Here is a 24257-nt window from a genome sequence, read left to right on the forward strand (position 1 = left end):
CTACCTCCTGAGCCACTGTATCACAATATTTGAGCTAATGTTCACTACTTCTCAGTACTTGTCTTTGGAGCCGGTCGGTCCATATACATGGGGGGGGGGGGGGGGGGGGTCAGTGCCACCGTATCGCCACCGTCAGTGGGGATTCGAACTAGCAACCAGGTGACCTCCGCAAAACCAGCCCGCCGACATCCCCCATATCTGCAGTGCTAAGGGCATTTGTTTGATGTAAAGTGGTCTGTAATCTATCGCTTCTGAGTTACTGGACTCTGCTGCTGTGGCAGATTTGACATACTGAGTCACTTGAGACTCATCAAAGAGTCATTCACTAGCTCACACACACATACACACGCACACACACACGCGAGCGTGCACGCGCACACACACTCCACCTTAGGGCTCACGCTCACTCCCCATCAGATCCATCTCTCATTATGGCGAGCCGTCACCAAGGCTCCAGCTGTATCCAACTTGACATGACCTACAGGGGCCCTGGGTAACTAACGACAAGTTCATTCCGGCAAGTAGGTCAGCCTTTTCAAATGAGAAATGAGCCGGTAACTTATTAGTACATCAGTGCCTTTTTTTTTTTTTTTTTTTACGAGCTCAGGAGAACGAGACGAGGGAGGGGCCCGCAAGCACTTTGTGGGCCTGATCATCTTCAAACGAGGACCTCCGGTCCCACAGGCCGCGCTGCCGTGTCACGGCAAGATGAACGGTTTGATCCCACCGCCCAGGCAGCGAGGGAGGTGGCTTTAAAGGGGCGTTCCGCCGCGGAGAAACAAGCACATCTCGTTTAGAGTGTGGGTATCAAAGCGGGAAGAAAGACGGTCAGGTTTTTTAAACTGTGTGGGGGACCCAGGCCTAGAACTGCGCCCCCTGAGAGAGGGAACTGCACCCTGGGGGGGGGGGGGGGGGAACTGTGCCCTGAGAGGGAGGTTTTCCCCTGAGAGGGAGGTTTGAAGGGTCAAAGTGGGTATCAAGCGGTAAGAAAGACTGTCAGGTTTTTAAAACTGTGTCGGCGACACAGGCATAGAACTGTGCCCTGAGAGGGAGGTTTGCCCTTAGAGGGAGGTTTTCCCCTGAGAGGGCGGTTTGAAGGGTCAAAGTGGGTATCAAACAAGAGGGAAGACTGTCAGGTTTTAAACTGTGGATACCAAACAGAGAAGGTAAAGACGACTTTAAACCGTTAAACAGTAATCCGGAATTATTTTCTTGCACTGTTGCATCATGTTTCTGTCTATTCTATTCTACTATTTTATTGCACTGCACTATTGCACTATTTTACTGTATTTTACTCTTTTTTTATTTTTGTCTATTTTTATGTGTCTGCACTTTATGTGCTCATTGTATGGTCTTTTTCCTGTTGTGATGCACTTTGAGCTGCAATTTTTGTATGAAAGGTGCTATACAAATAAAGTGTATTATTATTATTATTATTATTATTATTATTATTATTATTATTATTATTATTATTATTATTATTATTATTATTATTATTATTATTATTATTATTTAGGAGTAACTCATTGGAGTATTAGAAGTTTGCTCCTTAAACTAGTTTTGGCTAATTTCCATTGGTTATGTATGTAAGATCTGTGTTTGTCTGTGACTGTACTAGATTCTGACTCCAGGGTTCCGTTGCTCTGAGGGTTCATTCGGGGCCTACGACTGTCGTTATAGTAGGATCTAGAGTCCATTAACGCAATAGCAGAACAAAAGTCCCTGTATTCCGATCCTGAGTTGATTGTAGTGGGTGATTTTAACCTGAAATGTTAAATGATACTTCCGACTATCTTAAGGAGGTTAGTGGTATCTTGAATTTAACTCTGATACTGATAACAGAAACCACTTGACATAATTTGAAAGATTGTTCAAGATCTATTTTAATTGATCTTGTATTTTCCAATAGAATTGAATTAAAAACGGATTGCCGGTGGTGTGTTCGAGCTAGGAATTAGTGGTCACTGTCCTGTGGCATGTGTCAGAAGGGCGCAATTGGAGAAAACAAGGTCTCTCACACGGTAATGAGAAGAACCATTTTAATGAGCATGTTTTTTAACTGATGTTTCACATAGCGACTCGCACTGTATGTATGAGACTTCGGGTGTTCAGGAACTGGACTCTTTTACAGATACATTTATTTAAATTGTTGATAAACATGCTCCAAGAATCTCTAAAAGAAGAATTGTTTAACAATTCATTATTTTTTCAACCTGAGACTCATTGGTTATGGCAAATTGTCTGTGAAGAGCATATAAAATAACACCTTTTCACTTTTCAAGATGAAACAAAAATGTTCACTGTGTACCTTCACTGTCTGCCTCCACCTTGTTCCATTCATAGATAAGATAAACATGATTTATTCCATTCATGTCTCGATTATAATCACATTTTGTCACAAAAAACAAATAGCACTTTTATTGATAAATGTGATCTAGCAGAGGTAAATGGAAAATATTCACCATTTATGCATGCTGACTAGATTTCTTGTAATTGAGATGAAGTTAACGTCTGTTAAGTATTTTACATTCATCGTTCTGGCTTTATTGCTTTAAAATAGCAATAAGGTTGAGGGTCCACCAGACGTCAGACCCACTCCTGTCCGAGCTCTCAGAGCGTCATCAAAGAGAAGCCGCCTATTCTCGGTCCTCGCTCCACAATGGTGGAACGAACTTCCCACCACAGTCAGGACAGCCGAAACACGACCAATCTTTCGCCGTCGACTATCTATCTATCTAGGTCGTCCTCGGACGGGCACTCCATCGGTGCTTCCAGTCATCCCGATCCTCCATGCATCTGGCTAGCTCGCCGGTGCATTCTGTTCCCGCATCTCTCCATCCCGATCCTCCATGCATCTGGCTAGCTCGCCGTGCATTCTGTTCCCGCATCTCTCCTGAGTACGTCCACGTAGGTAATGTGGGACGTCCTCGTGATCGATGCCCGGTGTGTTGGTTCCCACAGCACAAGTTTGCTGGTTGGCATCTCATGATGTCTCGGGCAGGACCTGCCAGCCTCATTGTCCTGACTGCCACTTTCTCGCTCACCTTAGCACCCCCCATACAAGTTTGCATTAGTGACTAAGAACACACTTAATAAATAAATTAAATAAAAATTATAATAATAAATAAATAACCTTCTACTATCATGCACTTTTCCACTAAATAATCGTCCTTGCCTATATTACAACCTGCTACCTACTATACTAATATGTCTCTACTATTATGCACTCAACACTGCAGCACCCAAGTTTCAACAGTGATGCACATTGTTACTGAGTTGTACCCTTCCTGCTGACCTGTCGTACAGAACTTGGTTTGGATAAAGCGTCAGCTAAATGACAAAATGTAGAATGTAAATGTAACAAAAGGGTGAATGCCACACAGTTTGAGTAAATATAGGAATATTGCTCGGTCTCATGCCAGACACTCTGGAGATCATTTGCATTGGTTGTCATTTAGACAAAATAGAAATAAATGTACTTCAGCTATGATAACTATTACTAGATCCTTCTCAAACCCAGCAACATTTGGAAGGCAGTAAACTCAAACAAAATCAAAAACACTAATCCACTGCCCACACATATTCATTTTGATGACTGATGTTTGATTTCAGAATTAAATGTGCCTAGCCTTTAACAAACATTTTGTGCAGGATGCTGGGCATTTATTGGAAAATGGATGATGATTGTGTGTTTTGTGCCATAAATCATGCTTCTGAGTTCACCCTTCATCCGTCTCTCCTAATGATGTACCTGATGCAAGCCATTCAAACCAGGAGTCCAACTGGAGAGGATTCATTGATGTTTGTATCACGGCGAGAGCCTTCCTCACCCCTCGTCCTCTCACACCCTTATATGGGCAGCATCCGACCCCGGGTTCCCACGCTGCCAGCACACTAATTGACAGGCTGAGAGGAATCCCTCATCAGCGAGATGGGACTTCAGGCCACGGATCCTGTTCTACCCTGTCGAGTGTTAACCTTCCTACCTAGGTACAAACGACTAGCTCTAGCCTTGCTACTCAAAGCCTTGTTGAATTGCCTTGTCGCTACCCTGTTCTCTCCATGTGACCCAGGACCACTGCCCCGGTACTCCGCTCACCTGGACGCCCTGTGCGGCACATGGAACGCACCATTCCTCTCCCCGAGAACATACCTGTCGCACATTCTCAATTGTAAACTGTCTGCTTGGGGAATGCTAATAAAACCCACCTAAACCGCTCCATTCTCTCTCCTCCTGTGTTCTGCAATTGGGCTCCGCCAAACCCCTATCCTAACAGAATGAATGCATGATATTACATTTATATAGCGCTTTTCTAGACACTCAAAGTGCTCCCCATAATGTAGGGTGGAAATTGCCTCCTTCACCACCACTGGTAGCACCCAACCTTGGGCTACGCTACGCAGGCTCAATGGCTGCCATACACTGGCACCAGGCACACATCACACACTACACAATGGCTGAACGGCTCAGGAGACAGGGATTGATATCAGCAATTAAGTGGAAGGGATGATTATGTTGCCTTGATGTCAAGAGACCTGATAGGAATTTGGTCAGGAACGTCGGTCAATTCCCTACTCTTTACGATAGGTGCTCTGGGTTCTTAAAACCAAATTAAGTCAGGACCTCGGTTTAGCGTCTCATCCGAAGGAGACACTTGAAGCTATACGGTGTCCCCATCACCGTAACAGGGCATGTTACTGCCTAGTCCAGAGGACAGATTGCCCCCTGCTGGACAACAACACCACCACAACGGCTTGACCGGGGCTCGAACCGGTGATCTTCCGATCATGAGTCTGGAGCTCTACTCATGAAGCCACACTGCCGGATATCATTGGATTATTTCTTTCTAAAACTATCCTGCCCAATTATCACAGAGCGATTAACGCATAATTAAATATTTCCATTTGAACTTAAAGATTTTATGTTGTGTCTTATTACTTTTAATCTCGTTTTTATTGATTTTAACTGTAACTCGTCATCATTGGAAATGTATAAATAAACGTTTGATGATGATGATGATGATGATGATGATGATGATGATGATTTATGTGAACATCTCCTTTTCTAGAGCCCCAATAAACACTTCCCCTCCCCATTCATCACTGTTATTATAAAAGTGCGTGGTCAAATTAGCCTTAGGTAAAGAATATATATATAAAAAATTCATGAAAACACCATGTTGTCAAACCATACAGAGCGTCGCCGGGCTGCTTCTGGAACGCTGATTTATTCGAGAAATATTCAGACGATTCTACCTCGATCTCTCATACGTCGCTGTTAACGCTCGAACGGACCAGCATCTCTCACTATGCTCCCGACGCTAATTAGCTGATCCAATGAGCGGCAATGCAGTCTTTTGTGACAAGCACACACGCACACACACACACGTCAGGCCTGTATAAGCCACTTAGGAGTATGCCACTTAATTACCAAGTAGGAAATAACAACAGTATGCTTGGCACCAGCTATAAACACGCTCATAACTCCTTTCAATACTCTGCAGTGATGTGAGACTGAAACATGATTTCCCCCTCTCTTCAATCTCTTGTTGTTCCTTCCCACCATCATCCATTCCTCCTCTTTCCCCTGCAGTGATTGCTATGTTTTTTTCCGGTGCGCCACACTCCAGTGTGCTGTGATCAAATCGGTGGAATAGAGGAGAGAGAGAGAGAGCCTGAGAAGGATTACACCAGCAGCAGAGGAGGAAGGGAAAGATAATTAAAACCCCAGCTCGTCGTTCCACGGTGATGAATGTTGTCACAAAGGAGGGGGTGGGTGGGGCGCGGATATAAAGGCTGCGAGGCTGGCGGCTAGGCGGGGGTTACGGTGTGAGTCAGGGCACCGGGCTAAGCTAAAGCTCAGATGAGCCGCAGCGGTGTCCCACGCAGAGCCGCGTCGGCTTTGATCTCTCCATCTGCCCGCGCGCGTCGGCCGTTTCCTGTCCACTCTGGGAGCGTTTCCTGTTGGCGGGAGAAGCGCGGGTTGACGACGGGGGTGGCGGGGTTCGGTCGGTCGCAGAGGTAAAGCCCCGACCATCTGCCACATAATAAGTGAGTCAATATGTCACCTGCCCTTTTCAAATTGGAACGCGTGGCGATAAGCTAATCCCCGGTTGCCGAGGGAGACCGGTAACAATATGGGCCGGGGCCGCGCCGCAGGGTCAGCCTGGACAGCGCCGCGGTCGTTAGTTACAGTACAGTCACCGGAGTCGCGGTCAGCTCTCTTATCTGTACTACTAGTTGTGTTTCTCTCTACATCTTGTGTTTATCACTTTTTGACGTCGGTAAAAGGTAAACGGGCCGCGTTTATTATATGGCGTTTATTTATATAACTTTACAACCCGTGCCTCACATTCACACACCTGCTCGTCATCGGGAGGGGGGGGGGGGGGGGGGGGGGGGTCAATCAGGGGTTAATAAGTGTCTTGCTCAAGGAGGCTTCGAACGGAACCCGGGGACCTTTTAGATTACCAGGCGACCTGCTCTACCTCCTGAGCCCATGTCGCCCCCCAATGTATTTAGAGTCGAGTACAGCCATGGTCATCTGTTTCCGTGCTGCTCTATCTCTGTACCTATAGCCCCCCCACCCCACCCCACACACCCCGCCTGAACTCCAACCTACGGAAGCGGCCCATGACACCCCACTTCTTAGGGACCTGCACTGGCTCCCCATTGCTGCACGAATCCGCTTCAAGGCCCTCGACCTGGCATACCGTGCGGCAAAGGGAACGGCTCCCGCCTACCTCCGGTCAATGGTCTCTAACTCTACACACCCTCAAGACCCCTACGCTCTGCATCTTGTGGCCGTCTCAGACTCCTATCCGAGCTCTGGGAGGGTCATCAAGGAGAACCTGCCTTTTCTCAGTCCTTGCCCCACAATGGTGGAATGAACTGTCCACCCCAGTTAGGACAGCCGAAACCCGTCCAATCTTTCGCCGTCGACTAAAGACGCACTTCTTCAAGCATTATCTGAAGAAATTTATAAATAAAAAAAAAATCTAACCCTAACTAATGCACTTGTCCTAATAAACTAACCTACACTGTAGCACTCAACACTTTGATGATCATTGTTACTCAGCTGATAGAGCTGTGCCCTTCCTGATGGCTTGTCGTACAGAACTTGTAAGTCGCTTTGGATAAAAGCGTCAGCTAAATGACAACATGTAAATGTAAATGTAAACACATAGAACCATATACTGTGCTGCTAATGGGGTCAAAACATGAAAGGAGGGGGTGCCGGCCACAAGCCGTGCACAATCAACAAACAAGAGCGAGAGAGCAAACAAACTGAACGCCGGTTCTTAGGAGCATTAAATGTAAACACAATGTAATATTAACGGCACACGCCGCCACGGGAAGGCGCGCGCAGGTAAAAGACAATTATTACTCTCACATTTATTACTATTGTTGCCCCAGTCAACATGAAATATGCATCTGTTGAAGGTTGCCATTCCCTGTTGAAATCAAAGCAAACCCGTGTGCTGAATCAGCGAGGTTGTGGGGGGGGGGGGAGAAAAACACAGGGGTCTCCACAGTGTTCCTCCACGTGTTCGGGACAGATATAATGACTGTGAAATTCCATTACTATACGGCAGCTTTGTCTGACGGGTAATAAAACAGATGCAGAAGACGGGAGTGAATGAACCCAGATTATACCCAGGAGCCTGGATGTATCACTTCGCTATATATACCTACGGTCACGGACGACTGCTACTCAGAAATTTAACTGTCATCACAAAACCCTTCGTCAAAAGGCCACAGTCACGTCCGTGGCTCAGCGTTCGTGCTCAGGGTTTTCTTGACTAAACTCCTATTATCAACCCACGGCTCTTCTTACCTTTAACAATGTGCAGCGTACGAAACCGAGTTAGCGGGACCACACTCCGAGACCGACAAACTTTCACTTTAACTGGCGAAAGTTTGAAAAATTACTTAGTGAACCACACAAAAAAATGAAAGGAAAGAGTGAACGTCTCCAGCCAGAGAGATTTGGGGAAGATTGGTCTATTATATATTATATATATATATATATATATATTTTTTTTTTGTAAGTAATTTCAAGTGAGCAGCATTTAGGCTAATAGGGTGTTGTCATCGACAGGTATGATTTTCACTTATGTAATGTTCACGATAATACCGGTTCATTCATACAGTACGTTCAACTCTGAGCTTTGGAAACAATATAGTTGGGAATGTACTGTCTGATGAAGGAGGGAATTATCAAAGAATGATCAAAGGAATTATCAAAGAATGATCAAAGGAATGATCAAAGTAGCCATACAATATTTAGGCCTAAATCTCATCATCATCATTGTAACTGAGGGGTACAATTCCCTGACTGTATTGATAAGTATGGTATCATTAAACCACTACTGAGTTATGTACATTACTACTGGCCATACAGTACACAGGTATATGTGATGAACACCCACACAATAACACGGCTTAACAAGAAAGTACTGTTTATAATATTTATTAGAAGAGCACCAAGATTATTTTACATTTATTAAGATTGAGAGTTGCGCTTGTAAGGCGAAGAATGTGCATGAATAGGTCACGAGCGTAAGTCCATGAGCATATTACGATGGGGATAATTAATACCACCTGTAGCATAAGAATTATATAAGGTACACTCGTAGGTCAGCTGGAGATACTAAGGGGGTTCCCTCCGGTTGTAAGCCAGCAGGGGAGAGGAATGTTCGGGAGCAAAAGTCTGGATCAACGAGGAATCAATAAGCTCCAGCTACGGGAGGCGGTGTAGTGTACCGGCACGGTGGTGTAGTGGTTAACACTGTCGCCTCACAGCAAGAAGGTCCAGGGTTCGAATCCCGCTTGGGGACCAGGTTTCCATGGTGCCAGTTACCCAGGTGGGGTATCTCCCAGGCCTTTCTGTGTGGAGTTTGCATGTTCTCCCCGTGCTCGCAAGGGTTTCCCCCCCGATAAGATAAACCCAATGGAAAAACATGCACAACAACAAGATCGCTAACGCTGTGGCGTCCTTGACGAAGACGGACAGGAGCACTTGGATTGGTCCCCTGGCGCAGCTCACGTTGTGCCTGTCTGCTCCCGGCTGCCCTTGGGGGGAAGGACGACGGGATGGGTTAATCGCAGATACGGATTGCATGCATGCATCGCATGTGTGCCAATTGATGACCTCGGAGCAGGTCCTAAATTACCTTATTATTATTTAAATTACCTTACATATACTCCCCTCGATCGGCAGACAAAGCAGCAGCTATAATCCAAGTATGCTCGGCAGCATGGATGAAAGCCAGCCAGCCTCTTCCTAGAGACGGGCTCGAGTGATGCTCCTCACGGGTAAATCCCACACAGCAGCGGGGTAGACGGTTCTCTGCTCCAGCAGCCACAGTACCAAAGCAATAATAATCCAGCCGGAAAAGGCTCTGCATTCACCGGTGTAGATTCTCCTGTGCACGGTACTTCACATTAACTAGGTCGAACTTGACGTTATTTCACTAAGCTCTGACACTTTTACTATCCTGTTCGCACGCGGTTCCAAGTGCTCTATTTAGATGCAAGGTTGCTCACTTCACTTGGTCGTTGACTCGTGATGAAGGCTTTACTAGTAAGGAACGAACGATACGTTGAACGAACGTTTAGGATAAGACAAGACTACTGCTGTATCCACCTGCGCCGTATTTATACGTAAGGTGAATAATCTAGTGCCAACCTCAGTTCTGTCTCGTATTACTGCGCAAACCTGGGCATGTTGAGACATGTCTTAGCGGTGGCTTTGAACTAGACATTGGGGGTATGGCCGTGGCGCCTAGGGGGTCGCTGTCCAATAGGAGAACGAATATTATGGTCTGGCCTGTACCTAGGTAAAGGGATATTCCGTGTATATGTACAAAGAATATACAAGGGACATCAGACGATATACAAATACTATACAATATATCTCAAGTAATAAATATATATATTCGGTTTAATCTGACCCTTTGTAACAATCATCATCATCATCATCATCATCATCATCATCATCATCATCATCATCCTCATCATCATCATGTCATATTCAACAGACCAAAATTAGACCTACAGTACTAAGTCACGTTTGTATCCTAATGACACAGAAACACCTCTGTATCCTAATTCTAAACGTAAACATGGGACTTTCACTATGCAGTGCAGTGTAAAAAAGGATTGGATTGGAAAAGATCTGGCTGCAAAAAGTTGACGTGAAGATCAGTTGTCAGAAATCTACCGTTGGCCTATCAGACAAACTGACATTTTAATTTGACTTGACAAACCATGAAGCATCACACATATAGTCACAATCCATCTGCCATGCAGTCAGGCGCCCTGGCCCTATATATGTTCAGAGTCAAATGCATTGCTTCTGACCAATTATTCTAATTAATTAGCATTTTCAACAAACAGAAACAGTACTTCTTTGTAACTGTTGTGTTCTAAAATGCCTCCTTCATATCTCTAGTGCTGTGATTCAGATCAAGTTAATCATTAATTAGTTAATTTGCTCCACTGTTGACCTGTGATGCATGCTTTGCCAGTACAGGTTGACAACCACATTACAGTCCAACAAGTGCCCCTTGGCTTATAGGCTACTGATTCTATTCTAGATAGAGGTGTCTGTAAAACAAATCAGGTCTGGAGGGGAATCAAGCTAATGAGTCAAGCTAATGCAAAGATGGGCGGAGCCACAGTTAGTTAGGAACTACAAAATGGCTGCTTAAAGGTGATGTGCTTTTTTCTCCCCCTCAAACACAGAGTTAATTGAAAATACAGATAATATGAAGCTTTTCATCACAATATCTCTGCTTCTCGCTTGTGGCAGTTTAGCTATGGCACAGTATGCATGGAATAAATTACCAATCCAGTATCCACCCACACATGGGAGAATTAATAATATCCCTAGACCTGGCCATGAGCCACAACAACAAAGGCCTCCTGCAGGAGCAAACGACTATGAGGCTGAAAAGTCTGTGCACGCACAGGAACCCAGACCGGTGAAGGTTCAAGAAAAGCAGATATTTCACCAACCGTTGACTTGGAGGTTTCCTGAACTTCCGGTGGAAGAGCCGACGGTGGCGTCTCCGGCAGAGTTTGAGCTGAAGCAGCCCGTGCCGGCCAACAGCGTCGCAGTCCGGTGTGGGGAGAATTCCGTCCGCGTTGAAGTCGAGAGGGACCTGCTTGGTGTTGGCAAATCCATCCGGTCTTCGGATATCAGACTGGGAGACTGTGTGCCCGCCCAGCAAGAGGCCTCCCTCACAGCGGCCCAGGTTCTCGTCTTTGAGTCGGAGTTGCACGGATGTGGCAGCCGACTAACGGTAACTCGTCTCATTTTGACATACAAATTACATTTTGGGCCACTTTCGTATTTGATCCTAAATCGGATACAGGTCTGAGTTTGTTTTTAATTAGCTGGCCTCCGCTGCATTCAATGTATAGTTGTGACTTTGGTAACCTCGTTCCCAGTTTTATCTCCGTGAGATAAAGCCTGGTAAATAACTACTGCCGAAAGTGTCTATGGGGTAGAATTTCCAGTTTGATTGATTGAAAATGTTATTAACAGATTGCAGAATTGGTACAATACAGTACAGCTCAATAAGGTAATGTACTTCCCCTGGAAGCTGCCTCCGAACGGACCAACCAATTTGCCGAATCCTGTCGGCAAACAAGCTAGAACGTCCCGGTCATGTAGTAAATTCTTCAGGCAAAGCCGTTGCAGTGGCTTAAACGAGGAAATATTGTGCACTTCACACGTTTCTATCATTGTTTTGTTGGAACCGGAAACGCCTGTAGCCGGTACTTCCTGTACTTAACGTTTAGACACTTTAGGAGGCATATCTTGTCCAGCCTATGACTTCAGTGTCTGTGTTTTTACATCCCATCATCGCTATTGTTCATTTGCACATGCGGGTCAGTTCAGGAGCGTGACCAGTTCACACTGGAATCTGATATTGGCCACATACATTTTTTTTTAAATGTTAACTGAACAAAATAATCTGATCTGAGTAATGCATCAGAATTGAGCACTAAAGCTTGCAGTGTGAACGCAGCCCAGGTAACGGGACATCTTTAGAATGCATACAGTTTTGACTGAAACGTTGTGTCACCCAGTGCTTTCTGGATTTACACTTAGCTGAAAAATGGCTACAACTGACTGGAACAACAATTCTTCATCTGGTGATTTTTAACCTCCGAATGTCGTATTTATAACTGAATATAGATATCCTTATGCGGATAGTTAATTATATCCATGACCCGGGACAGTAATGAACAAATTAAAAAGATTGCAAAGCATGTATATGGAACAAGGTTTCCAATTACCGTATACTGTACATGGTTTCGGTTTCCACCGCTGGTATAACTGCTCCTATATTTCAATAGGCCTGTCACATTAAAGCATGATGTTGGCTGTTGTTTTTAAAACAACAAAAGGTAAATCTGAATAAGTGTGATTACCTTTCTGACCTGTTTTTCTTTATAATCATTCGAGCCCTGCACCCATGGAAATAATGGCATTGCTGTAATTAAAGCAATTTTTTTTTATCCGTGCGTAATGACCGCTTTAGTGCGGTTGGAGACGGTATAGGCCTACTTTGATGAGGATGTGGAAAATGAGATCGTAACACTTTTCTGCTTATTGATGATGACATTGACTTCAGAGGTTTACTGCCACTATGGCTTATCAATTATATTAGTAGGTTGATAAGGTTGACGAGCCTTCTTCAAAATGATATCCTGTTTAATCAACGTCGCAGGCGGTGAAGGAATGTTTGCTCAGCTAATAGGCCTACTACTGTTTTCACTGTCATTTTCCCATCAAGAGTGAGTGATTAAAGTGATATTGAATGCAAAGCTGGTGGATATGGGGAGTTTCAGCAGCCATTTATGTTTCATTTACATTTACATTTAGCTGAAGCTTTTATCCAAAGCGACTTACAAGTTCTGACCGACAAGTCAGCAGGAAGGGTACAACTCTGTCTGAGTAACAATGATCATCAAACAGTGCTGAAACGTGGGTGCTGCAGTATTGAGTGCATAGACATAAGACATTATTAGTATAGTAGGAGGAGTGCATGGTAGCATAGGACAGTAAGAAGGTTAGTGTTTTTATTTTTTTATTCCTACTGTACGTACACTAACATTACAGTTTTCTAAATGAGGCTCCTGGTGACGTTGCTTCCTACGTCAAAGCATGTATGAAGTCGGCTCATTTCAGTAAAGGCTCTACTCGGATAAGAGGGAAAAAAGAGCGAGAGAGGGAGAGAGAGGCTTTTACTTTGATGCCTCATCTTCTGACATCTTCCGTACATCAACCTAGCATTGTGCCACACACATTCATAATGTGGACTAATTGGACCACTAAACACCAAATTACAGCTACACTGTAAAAACAAAAACGGTAAAAAACTGTCTGGCTGGTTGCAAAATACTTACTGTCAAATTACAGTAAAATACCCAAATTATTTTTTTTATTTGGAGTGTTTTGACATATAATTCAATGTAATTTAACATTCAAGACAATTAAGCAATGGAATACAACAATTTAAAATATAATTTCTTATGAAATCAATATACAGATTACAACCTTTATTTAATGGTTAATATTTTGATCATTCAAAAGTAATTTACTGTATTTGTATGGCATTTACACAAGTAGAAAAACAAAAGTAATCTGTTAATTATACAGTGAATGTCCCTCTTTTTTCCGTTTACTTTGGGGCTAATAAAGGTTTTGCACTGTTTTATTTCTCTTGTCTTTCCAACATGGCTGCCTGTAACATACAGTAGCAGCTCTTGTTTTGTACATGGCAATGGTTGCTATGCGCTAAACAATGGTTGCCATGTGTTCATACATGAGAAATATATCAACAAAAACATACGGTAATCATTTGGTGTATTTTACTGGCTCTTGGAAACGAGTCACAGTGGAACAATAATGTGCTTTTCCAGTGTTTTACCTATACTCTAGGTACTAGGAATTATGCATTTTCTTGTGTGGTTACCAATGGTTACAGGAAATTGGAAGATACTGGAAGAAAAATGACTACACAAACATTCTGTGCGAGGTCCCCCATTACCAACCATACCGCTAGCCATTGGTAATGTATAGACCGCTCCTGTTGCTGCTAGAGTTGCACATTGATTATTTGCAGGAATACTAACAAGCTGGTTTTATGGTAGCTTAAGAATAATTATAGAAAATGTTCTCCATAACGTGACTAGGGATGGGTCATAAAAAAATAATTGTTCTTGGAGATCAAGGTCTACTCAAACTTCAAAAACACTCTCAAAGAACACCTACGGGAGACTGCAATTCGAAACTGGCCCCTACAAATGTCCTAACCCAGTTGTACAGTAAATTACCAAGTATGGCTTTGTCAGTATTCCAATGTACAGTGTCCCCCCCCCCCCCCCCCCACCTCCAATGTACAGCCCCCCCCCCGTGCCCACCCACCCAACCCCACCCCACCTACCCAACCTCCTCCAATGTACAGTTTCTACGTCAAATGTATATACACTTTTTCTGGACACTTTGTATCACAAACGGTACTGTATTTACAAATCTGGTACGGCATAAATGTATAGATGTAGCAGTACTGTATCTGTATGTTGTGTGTGTCATATATGTTATGATGAATTGAAAATGGGGGACCCTGATGTAAACAAGACGAAAGTCTCTCTCTGGTCTGCATCCCCTTAACAATTGTATGTATTGAGCTGTACTGTACCCATTCTGCAATCTGTTAATAAACTTTTCAATCAATCAATCAATACTTTTGTAATGGAAAAACTGAACTAAAATTACAAGTGCCGGATGAAGGAATAAATAAAGACTCTTGTTTTGTTTTCGTTAGATGTACGAGGATGATTTTGTCTACCTCTTCACCCTCCACTACGCCCCGACACCGATATCTGTGGGCAGCGACGCCATTGTCCGAACACAAGATGTGGAAATTAATCTGGAGTGTCGCTACCGGAGGTGAGACTTCTCAAGAGTTTCATGATCTTTGTTTTTGTTATAGGAGAGAACTCCTTCTATTCAGCCACTCCAACCTGCTCATAGCACTCTCTTAAGATAAGGTATTCCTTTTACAGTATTATTCATAGCAGCATGGGGGGTGGGAGGTACAGGTATGGCCAGGGTAATAGTAGAAAGACATAAATACAGGCAATACAATTACAATATAAAGATACAAATAAATGGTGTAAACAATATAATTAACTCTGAATATGAGAGTACGGTGTAATCAAAGGTGCAGATGAGGGTCTGCATGCCCTATCGGTTATATTATGTTACATTAAATAGGGGGCAATTCGAAGCTGAATATGTACTATGAGTAAAGTAAACACAGACTTTAAACCCTATAGCTGGTGTCCAACCTAATAATGCTCGGCTATAGGCTGCTGTAGCTGTGCCACGTTGGGATGAGTTTGGGAGACTATTCCATAGGTCATAAATCAAATCATCCCCACAGGGACGGGTTGCAGTAAAGTGGCTTTGTCGTTGCAATGTCTTTGTGGTGGCAAAGTTGAAATATCCACTGTTTGTCTTTTATAGGGAAATGTTTATAATCCCAAAATATATATTTTCTTCAAAACGGAGCAACATATCCATGTCACAAGAATGAAGTTACTTCGTAGGTAACTTGGATTTTTATTAATTTCTCACCTTGATTTGGCAGGTCCTTCACGCGGGAGAGTGATGGTGTGCTTTGTAGCCTAGCCGAGCATTAGTATAGGTTGGGCACACCAGCTAAACTCTCTAACCTCATATCCCATATTCGAGTATTGATGTTGTCCTGTACTGTATGCACTGGTATAGTGGACACTGGACACCCATAGCCGATCATTCTTTGAGAGCCCGGGCAAAGAATAAGGCTGCTCTAATTATCGGTGACTGGTGACCTGAGCCAGACCCTCTTCTGAGCTTCTTCCCTCAATAGAACGGAACCCGGGCAACTCTGTTATATTAAACGGAACAACCTGAACAACTTGCTATATTAACCACAGTACATTTACCGTCGTCTGTCGCCGTCCCATTGTTTTAGTATATCTGAAGCAGCATATTGTTTGAAAGCTAAAATGGCTGCCATTTGATTGACACCCTGCTTGACCTATGACATGCTTCCAATCTCTGGTTATAAGACCAACAAGGTTACATCGAGCGTCTGTTTCAAAAAGGTCTTTTGTCTTTGGTGTCAATGTAATATGCCTGTGCTTTTTTTTTAATGCTGACCTCACAAAGAGAATCTCCATGGAAATGGGAACATTTCAGAAGTGGGGCATCACCCATGACACAGACGCTACAATAAATATTTCAATATACACTAAACAAAGATGTGTTTAATAGGTTTGTGCTCTGTTGGCCTGTCTGAGGCGGTGGTGAGTGGCGCAGCCCTGATAAATGAATTAAGAGACATTGCCTCATGCCTGAGAAATTAATTAAGAGACATTGCCTCATGCCTGAGAAATAAATTAAGAGACATTGCCTCATGCCTGAGGAAGGAATTGGGGAATGGAATCCATGCTGAAGTGTGACTTTTTATATTTGTATTTATTTTTAAACCAGTTGAGTATCGAACTGGCACATACCCCTCACTTTTATGACCCTTTTTGATTTCATGTGCCCTTGGAGAAAAAAAATAAAAAAAATTAAATAAAAAATAAAATCCATAGGAATAGTGTTTGGCATTGATATGAATGGTACACAACTCCCCTTGGCTCATATACGCCTGGCCGGCTTATTGAGTATTGATATGAGATGTGTCTACAGGAAGCACAATGTGAGCAGCGAGGTAGTGAGGCCCACCTGGATCCCATACGCCGTCACCGAGGTCGCAGAGGAAAAGCTGCACTTCTCTCTCAAACTCATGACCGGTGGGTTTGACTGCAGCCAACTTTCCTTATAGTTTGCATTAGAAGATGATTGGGTTTTTAACTGTCGGGGGGAGGGGGGGTGTTACGAGCTGGCTCAAGCTTGCAACAAGAAAGGGAGAAACGGGCACAATTTAAGCGGAGCGAGCAAGCAAACAGTGCGGGGGAGGGTCGTCAGGGGGAATGTACCTGCCCTCATCCTCCCCTATTGCCCCCTTTCCTAGCCCTCTTGATTGTAAAGCGACCTTGGGTTTCCTGAAAGGCGCTATAGAAATTTGATTTATTATTATTAATGTAAAAGACAAAAATCTGTCTCCTAAAGTCCTAAAGAAAACCCTTCCCTTGCTCTGGCCCTCACAGGTGACGGGCAGTTTGAGAGGCCTAGCACACGATACGTCTTGGGCGACATGATGATACTCGAAGCCTCCGTCAAACAGTTTCACCACGTGCCCCTCCGTGTGTTTGTGGACAGCTGTGTGGCTACAGTGGTACCCAACACGGACACCGTACCCAGATACGCCTTCCTCTGGAACCATGGGTGAGGTTCTTTCATTTCAAACCTTTATTTACAGTCGAAAGGCAACTGAGGTTTCCCTCATTTACAGTTACGTTGAGTGTACATAGTTAAGCAAAAAAAGGGCATGTAAGATCACACGGAATATAAAACCATAACAATAAGACGAGTAAGGGTAACAATCAATTAAAACTAGGGCTGTCAGTTTATCGCATTAATTACATTAATTAATTACACAGCAAATTATCGCGTTATGAAAATTAACTAAAAATGTATTACAAAAAAAATTGATTTTTTATTTTTTTAACCTTTTTTTATCTTATTCATTCCATAAGAACGTAGAATACACATTTACAGATTTTTTTTTATATGGTCTATTTGCATGTTCTTGGTATCTGATTCTAGGGACATCTATGAATGTATTCCCAGTGTCAGAAATACTGTGTCTGTATAGGCTTGAGTAAATTGTAATGAACCAAATGAGAATATCAATACATTTTTTTTTTATCTTTGACTGTGAATAACACTATGCTCAAATTGACCAGACCTGAAAAATCTAAGCAAATTAATAGATGGAAAATGATTAAATAGAAGGTTTTGTAGATACAGTACTGAATTCTGCCATCCGGACACATGCAATTTGAAATATGATTATAGAATATCAGGCATAAAATGGTTATGTGATTAAAATGCGATTAATTTGATTAATTAATTACAAATCCTGAAATTAATTAGATTAATTTTTTTAATCGCCTGACAGCACTAATTAAAACATGTACAACTTGATTGACAAAGGTTGGAGATCAAGGTTTTAAACTCTGCAACAGAGGGGAGAATCTCAAGCTCTAAGGACTGTTGGGAGTTCATTCCATAAACTAGGAGCATCATGGCAAAATGCAGATATTTTCTTTTATAAAAACATGGTTTAAACAATAAACATGGTTAACCCTTTCACTGTGACAATACAGAAGGTTAACCCTTTCACTGCCACGCGACAAATGGTTAACCATTTCACAACCACACTACATAAGGTTAACCCCTTCACTACCACACTACAGATGGTTAACAGTCTGTAGTGTGGTAGTGAAAGGTTAACCTTCTGTAGTGTGGTAGTAAAAGGGTTAATAAGAGACGAGTCGTCTTTGAGCCAAACTTGTTGTTGATGTTGTTTCCTTTCTCAGGTGTCTGGTCGATGGCAAACTGACTGACTCCAGCTCTCGTTTCATGCCTCGCACCCAGGAATCCCACAGAATCCAGTTCGAAGTGGAAGCGTTCAGATTCCAGCAGGACGGCAGCGGCGAGGTGAGCGGTTCCTCTTCTTCCTCCACCGTTATTACCGTACGTACCGCCGGCTGCTCCCAGCTCGAGTCGTCTTCATAAATCCTCCTCCCTACAGATTTACATCACCTGTCACCTGAAAGCCATCAGAGCATCTGTTCCCGTTTCTGCCGAGAACAAGGCCTGCTCTTTCTCCAATGGGTATGTAATGTACAGTGTGCAGTAGTTTCCATTGGAAAGATTGTTAAAAAACTATAATGACCATACAGTGATCTTGATGTTCTCAAACGATGCACAGTTTTGGTGCTTACCTGTAATCGAGGTCTCTCCATGTACTACTTATTAAAAGAAGAGTTGTAATGTACATTTCGATCTCCAATTAAGGCACCGTTTTTGTTTTAATGTTGGAAGTAGAAACTGTATTAGTTGGCAATGCTAGTGAAAGTCCGTCGGCATAGCTTTGAAAAATCATATGGAACAAACTCCCAAACAACATCTTTAACTAGAAAGGACTAGAATGTTTATTTTTTTCTCAATGGACATGCTAACGGACCCCATTGACTTCCACTAGCATTGCTAACAAATCCTAACTATTTTTATTTCCAAATGATCTCAAACTAGATCCTGGTGCCAATGCTAATAACTGTCTAACTGTTGGACAAATCATATACTGTGGGCTTCTTAAACATGGATTTAAATAACACTGTTGGACAAATCATATAGGCTTCGTAGACATGGGGGCGACAGTGGTTCAGGAGGTAGAGTGGTCGTCTGGTAATCGGAAGGTTCCAGGTTTGATTCCCTGGCAGACACTTAAACCCCTAACTGCTCTCGATGAGCAGGCACCTTGCATGGTTGCCTCTGCTGGCGGTGTGTGGGTGAATGTGAGCTTTGGATAAATGCACTATTTACTATTTACATGGATTTAAATGATCATATAGTGTTATTTGGTTATAAAAAACATTATTTTGGGAATTACACATAACTGAATGTACTGTAACTGAATGTTAAAGGTGGCGAGAGGCCAGTGGGCGTGACCAGGCATGCAACTGCTGTGACACAGACTGCGGTACAGGAAGTCAACCGACTGCAACAGACAGCCAAGGCATGTATAAGCTGCACTGTTGCATAAGCTGCACTGTTGTACACGCTGCACTGTTGTGTTGTGCATGCTTCTTGTTTTAATATCACATATCTAATGGAGAATAATAACACAGGATCTTTATGCATCACTCTACAGGTGAACACTGGGATCATGACATGTACGTTGGCCCAATCAAAGTGGAGGACGCGCCTGGAGACTGAATAAAGACTTAAGTAAAATGGTCCATGGTTTGTCTGTGACTGCATTCATTGGTTGGTCAACATCAAAACTCGTTCTGATATGCTTGTGCGTCAGTGGCTTCATTTTATTTTTATATTTCAAAGCTGTAAGGCTCAAATTAAATTTACATTAGCAACTTCAGAGGCCAGAATGTGGGACCTATAAACACATTTACTATCCAATAGCATTGTGAGGCTGAACAACGGGACCCATTAACGATGTAAATATGCTAAAAGATTTTTTTTAGCCATTTTTTTTATTGGCTAAAAGCTAAAAGTGATGTTGTAATTTTGCAACCGAGGGCCTCACAGGGTTGGATGTGTGTCAAAAACAAGTTTCAAGTTTCTTTATTAGTTGTCATACAAAAATACAGAATACTTAGTTATTTCTGTTTTGCTCCCGATAGTGTGCTAGATAAAAATAGATAAGTATAAAATAGAAAGTCAAAAGTACGTAAACAAAAGTGTTCAATATACATATATACAATGCAGAGTAGAGAAAAGGTAACTGAGTTACAATGCAGAAATGGGATGAGGTACAATTTAGGGTAAGGTGCAATGAGATATGAGTTGTAGTGCAAATCTCTTTACCAATAAATATAAAGTGTGTAGTGGATGTACTTGGGAAATGCCCCAAAGAATTACATTGCAGCCAGTTTCGTGGCTGCCAGCAGAAGCGATCTCACTCAACACTGAACCCATTCCAAAGATTTTTGTCCCCAATAGTCCAGGTTTAAAGTTTTTACGTTTTTAATGTATATGTGCTCGACTGTCTGCACTGCGTTGGCTATACTGTTGGCCGTCAAAGGCTCATCAAGCTAGTTCCACCCTGAGCAAAACGACAAACAAAAAAAAACGAATGTGGTCATAATTTAAAGACGACTTGTTCTTTTTTTTAAGGCAAACCAAAACTATTTTCATATAAGTGCAAAAGGGTCCTGCTCATTGAACTAGAGTGTATATATCGGATTATACTGAGAAAATCTATGGTCGGAGAGATGCAAATTACTTTATAGATCCTTGCACAATCAATAGTGAGCTAGACAGAAAAGGTAGGCTACACCATTACACTCATCTGCTTTAATTAAAGGGTTATCCTGATCGAATGGAGAAGATGGCAGACATTGAACACACATCAGGAACACCCGCCCACCCCCACCGCCTGAGAAGAAAATGTCACAGTTGAATAAGACGATGGAAGAAGTTCAAAGAAAGATTGACTGAGTTCACACAAGTCGGACTCCTCTTCATTGTTAGCGGTAGCGGCTTCAGACTCCCGCTACGCTTGACGTCAGAGACTTTCTCTGATTTCACACATGAGAAAGTTGTTCATAAATAATGACCACACATGGCCAAGACGGTCTCTATACGCTGTGAGATTGATGTGTGAATTTGTCATTTGAGTGGACATTTTCTATTCTATTATTAAAGGATGGTTCACTTTTCTTTTCTTTATTAACCCAGGCCTTATTTAAACATTGTCCGGCATGATGTTGACTAGTACCGGCCTTAACTTACTGGTTGCTTTAGAAAGTTATAATGGGTTTCCTAGGCCAGTTACGCATGTAACTGAGCAACTTACTGCAGATGGCAAGGCGTATGAAACTCATTAACGTTCAATATGATGTACGCTTTGCAAGCATTTCCTCAAGTAGAATGTTATGAAGACTCATCTGAGTATACTGTGAGATGACTATTTTAGAAAACATGCATCGTGGTTTTTGAATGCTAAAACACTTGCCGTATTGGAGCCTGGATGCAGCACCGTGCTATAGGTTTATCAATACTAAATTGATCAGTGAATATAGCCTATTCTAGTCAACATCAGAATATAATGTTTAAATATAGCACCCGGGTTTAACAAAAACAAAACAAATGAACCCGTCGTTTACTTTTATTATTATTATTTCTCTAGTATTTATTTACAGGAGATCTTGTGTAGAAAAGGTATACAAATAAATCCGAGGATGGGACAAACCTGAGAAAATTTCTTAAGCAAGTATGGACCTAAATTGGTTGATTGGAATTAATCTTTGGGTTTCATACACGAATCGTTCTAACTTTTCGACATTGAGTTTCCTTTGCGTTTGTCCATGTGGGATGTTCTGTATTGCAGTGTATGAGCCATACGGACAAATGGAGCACTTCTCCTCTCTTCTGTGCATCAGTCTTCTTCCGAGGCCACAGGCTGATTATGAATTTTCCTTTTATTGAACTTAATTGAGGTGGAAAAGGTCCACAGGACCCTCTATTATTCTCCAAGGTGTACAGCTCTATTCAGTAAACATATGATGAAAACGGAGAATAAACTCCTATTTATCTGTGAACACTAACGGGACTTTGGAGAGGATTATTCCGTTTATTTGGGAACAATAGCAAGGACTTGAGAGGTTATGGTGGGTAGGCATACACGCAGCGTTATTATTATTATTTTTCTCACTTGTTTTAAATGATCATTCCTGTACGACAGCGCTGCAATTAATGAGAGTTACTTAACCTTTTTGACCCAAGCAGCAACTGTGTCGAGTTGAACTCATCAATCTCTCATGAGACAGTGAACCTGTTATTACCTTCATTAACCCACGTGGCCTTGCCTTTTCAAGTGCTCAGAAAGAACATAAAAGGCGCTTTATCATAATTATTCACGTGGAAACTTAACGGAGAGGGAAGGAGGATCAACAACTGTTGTCGCGTCGGCAACCGACGCTGCTCGCACTGCATGCCCTTGAAAGTTTTTCAGCACTTTCAAATTATCTTTCAAGAGATCCATTTATTTTTTTTATTTCAGTGGCCTAATTCGTGCCCCCAGAGTGTTGCGAAGTGCATTGTGTGTGTGTTCATGTGTGTGTGTATTCTCAAACTACGGGCTAAAAAAATATAATGATAATAATAAACTTTATTTGTATAGCACCTTTCATACAAAAATTGCAGCTCAAAGAGATTCACAACAGAAAAAAGACGGGCACAAAATGAGCACAAAGTGCCGACAATTATCACAGTTTTTCACATTAGGATCTAACATCCCAATAGGCCACCTTGTTTATGGTTTGATTACGTTTTTTTTTAAATAGACAATGATAAAAAGAGTAAGATAGAATAGACTGAGTAAAATAGTGCAATAGTGGGGGGAAAAAAGAGAAAAGGGACTCGTTCCTAAACGTTAACTCGATGTTAACGACACGGTGGCTGGTGACCCGCTGGCCGCCGCGGACACGAGACTTGGCTCATCGGAGAGATGATTCCGGGCCATTTCCTGCTCCTCCCCTCACTAGGTTGTCAGTCAAAGTCTCATTTACACCTCGGTAATTGGGCTGTGCGAGTGGCTTACTGCATGGCTGACACTCGCCTAATGAGAAATCCCATGCACTGCTGCCCCTCTCTCTCTCTCTCTCTCCCCCTCTCCCTCGGGGGTGAACTCTGCCTCTGTGTGTGAGTGTGTGAGTGTGAGTGTGCACAAATGTATCCATGCATTTGTGTGTTTTGAAGGTGGGTGTATTTGTATTTGTGTCTGTTTGTATTTGTTTGTGTGATTTGTGTGTTGCGCAGGCGTGTGCGTGTGTGCGCCTACCGTACAGTGCGAGCGAGAACACGCACGCGAGAGGAATACGCAGTATGATGAGAGGTTTATCACCTGTCAACCCTGTGGCTAATTGCCGTGTAAGGCAGACAACACTGCATTGCGCCAAATCAAAGTTCAAGGCCCGCCCCTGCAAATAGCATGTTGCCAGGATTATTCAGATCCCCTTGTCCGTGCTTCACCTATACGTTGGTCTCTGGCATTAATCCATACTGAAGCAAAATAAATGGAAAAAACTTTGTGTTCGGGGGTCCAGACAGAGATGCAGCAGGATGTACATTTAACAGCAAAATGCTGTTACTCCTCTCTTACTCTCTCTTGAAAACGAAGAAGAATCTAAATCTGTTTCCTTTTTTAAAACCTGTTAAGTCTTAAGGTCCCCCTATAGGGGGACCCTGCTTTTTTTTATCATAAATCGATCAATAGAGACCGTATTAGATCCCCAATTATCATATCATGGGGTATCCTTAGAAAGCCACACTCATTGGCTACAACCCTGTGCAAAGATTTTCGAGATCGCCAAATGATTGACTGAGCTAGAGCCCCGGGAGTCGGGGTGGTAATGTGTACTTTTGCGTACTTTGGGGCACGCCTCACATATCGGCATGTAACTCAAGAACCGCTGAACGGATCTTGTCACCTGAAAGGGCAATCGACAGGCAATAAATAGGGCTTTAATTCTATCTATAATATAATGTA

General features: G+C 42.7%; 1 protein-coding gene across 1 annotated transcript in view; it reads left to right on the forward strand.

Annotated features, from left to right (window-relative positions):
• Positions 1-24257, forward strand: part of LOC311244842 (zona pellucida sperm-binding protein 3-like) — a gene marked incomplete at both ends in the record, with an annotated part of 35578 nt that overhangs the window by 3366 nt on the left and 7955 nt on the right. Inside the window, 7 exons of the mRNA XM_084334525.1 lie at positions 10977-11309; positions 14847-14971; positions 16766-16869; positions 17227-17404; positions 18562-18682; positions 18777-18859; positions 19672-19763. Coding sequence (XP_084190651.1) covers positions 10977-11309; positions 14847-14971; positions 16766-16869; positions 17227-17404; positions 18562-18682; positions 18777-18859; positions 19672-19763 — 1036 coding nt within the window. The remainder of the gene's footprint in view (positions 1-10976; positions 11310-14846; positions 14972-16765; positions 16870-17226; positions 17405-18561; positions 18683-18776; positions 18860-19671; positions 19764-24257) is intronic.

Source organism: Notolepis coatsorum, assembly GCF_963971535.1.
Source record: "Notolepis coatsorum genome assembly, chromosome: 18".
NCBI lineage: Eukaryota > Metazoa > Chordata > Actinopteri > Aulopiformes > Paralepididae > Notolepis > Notolepis coatsorum.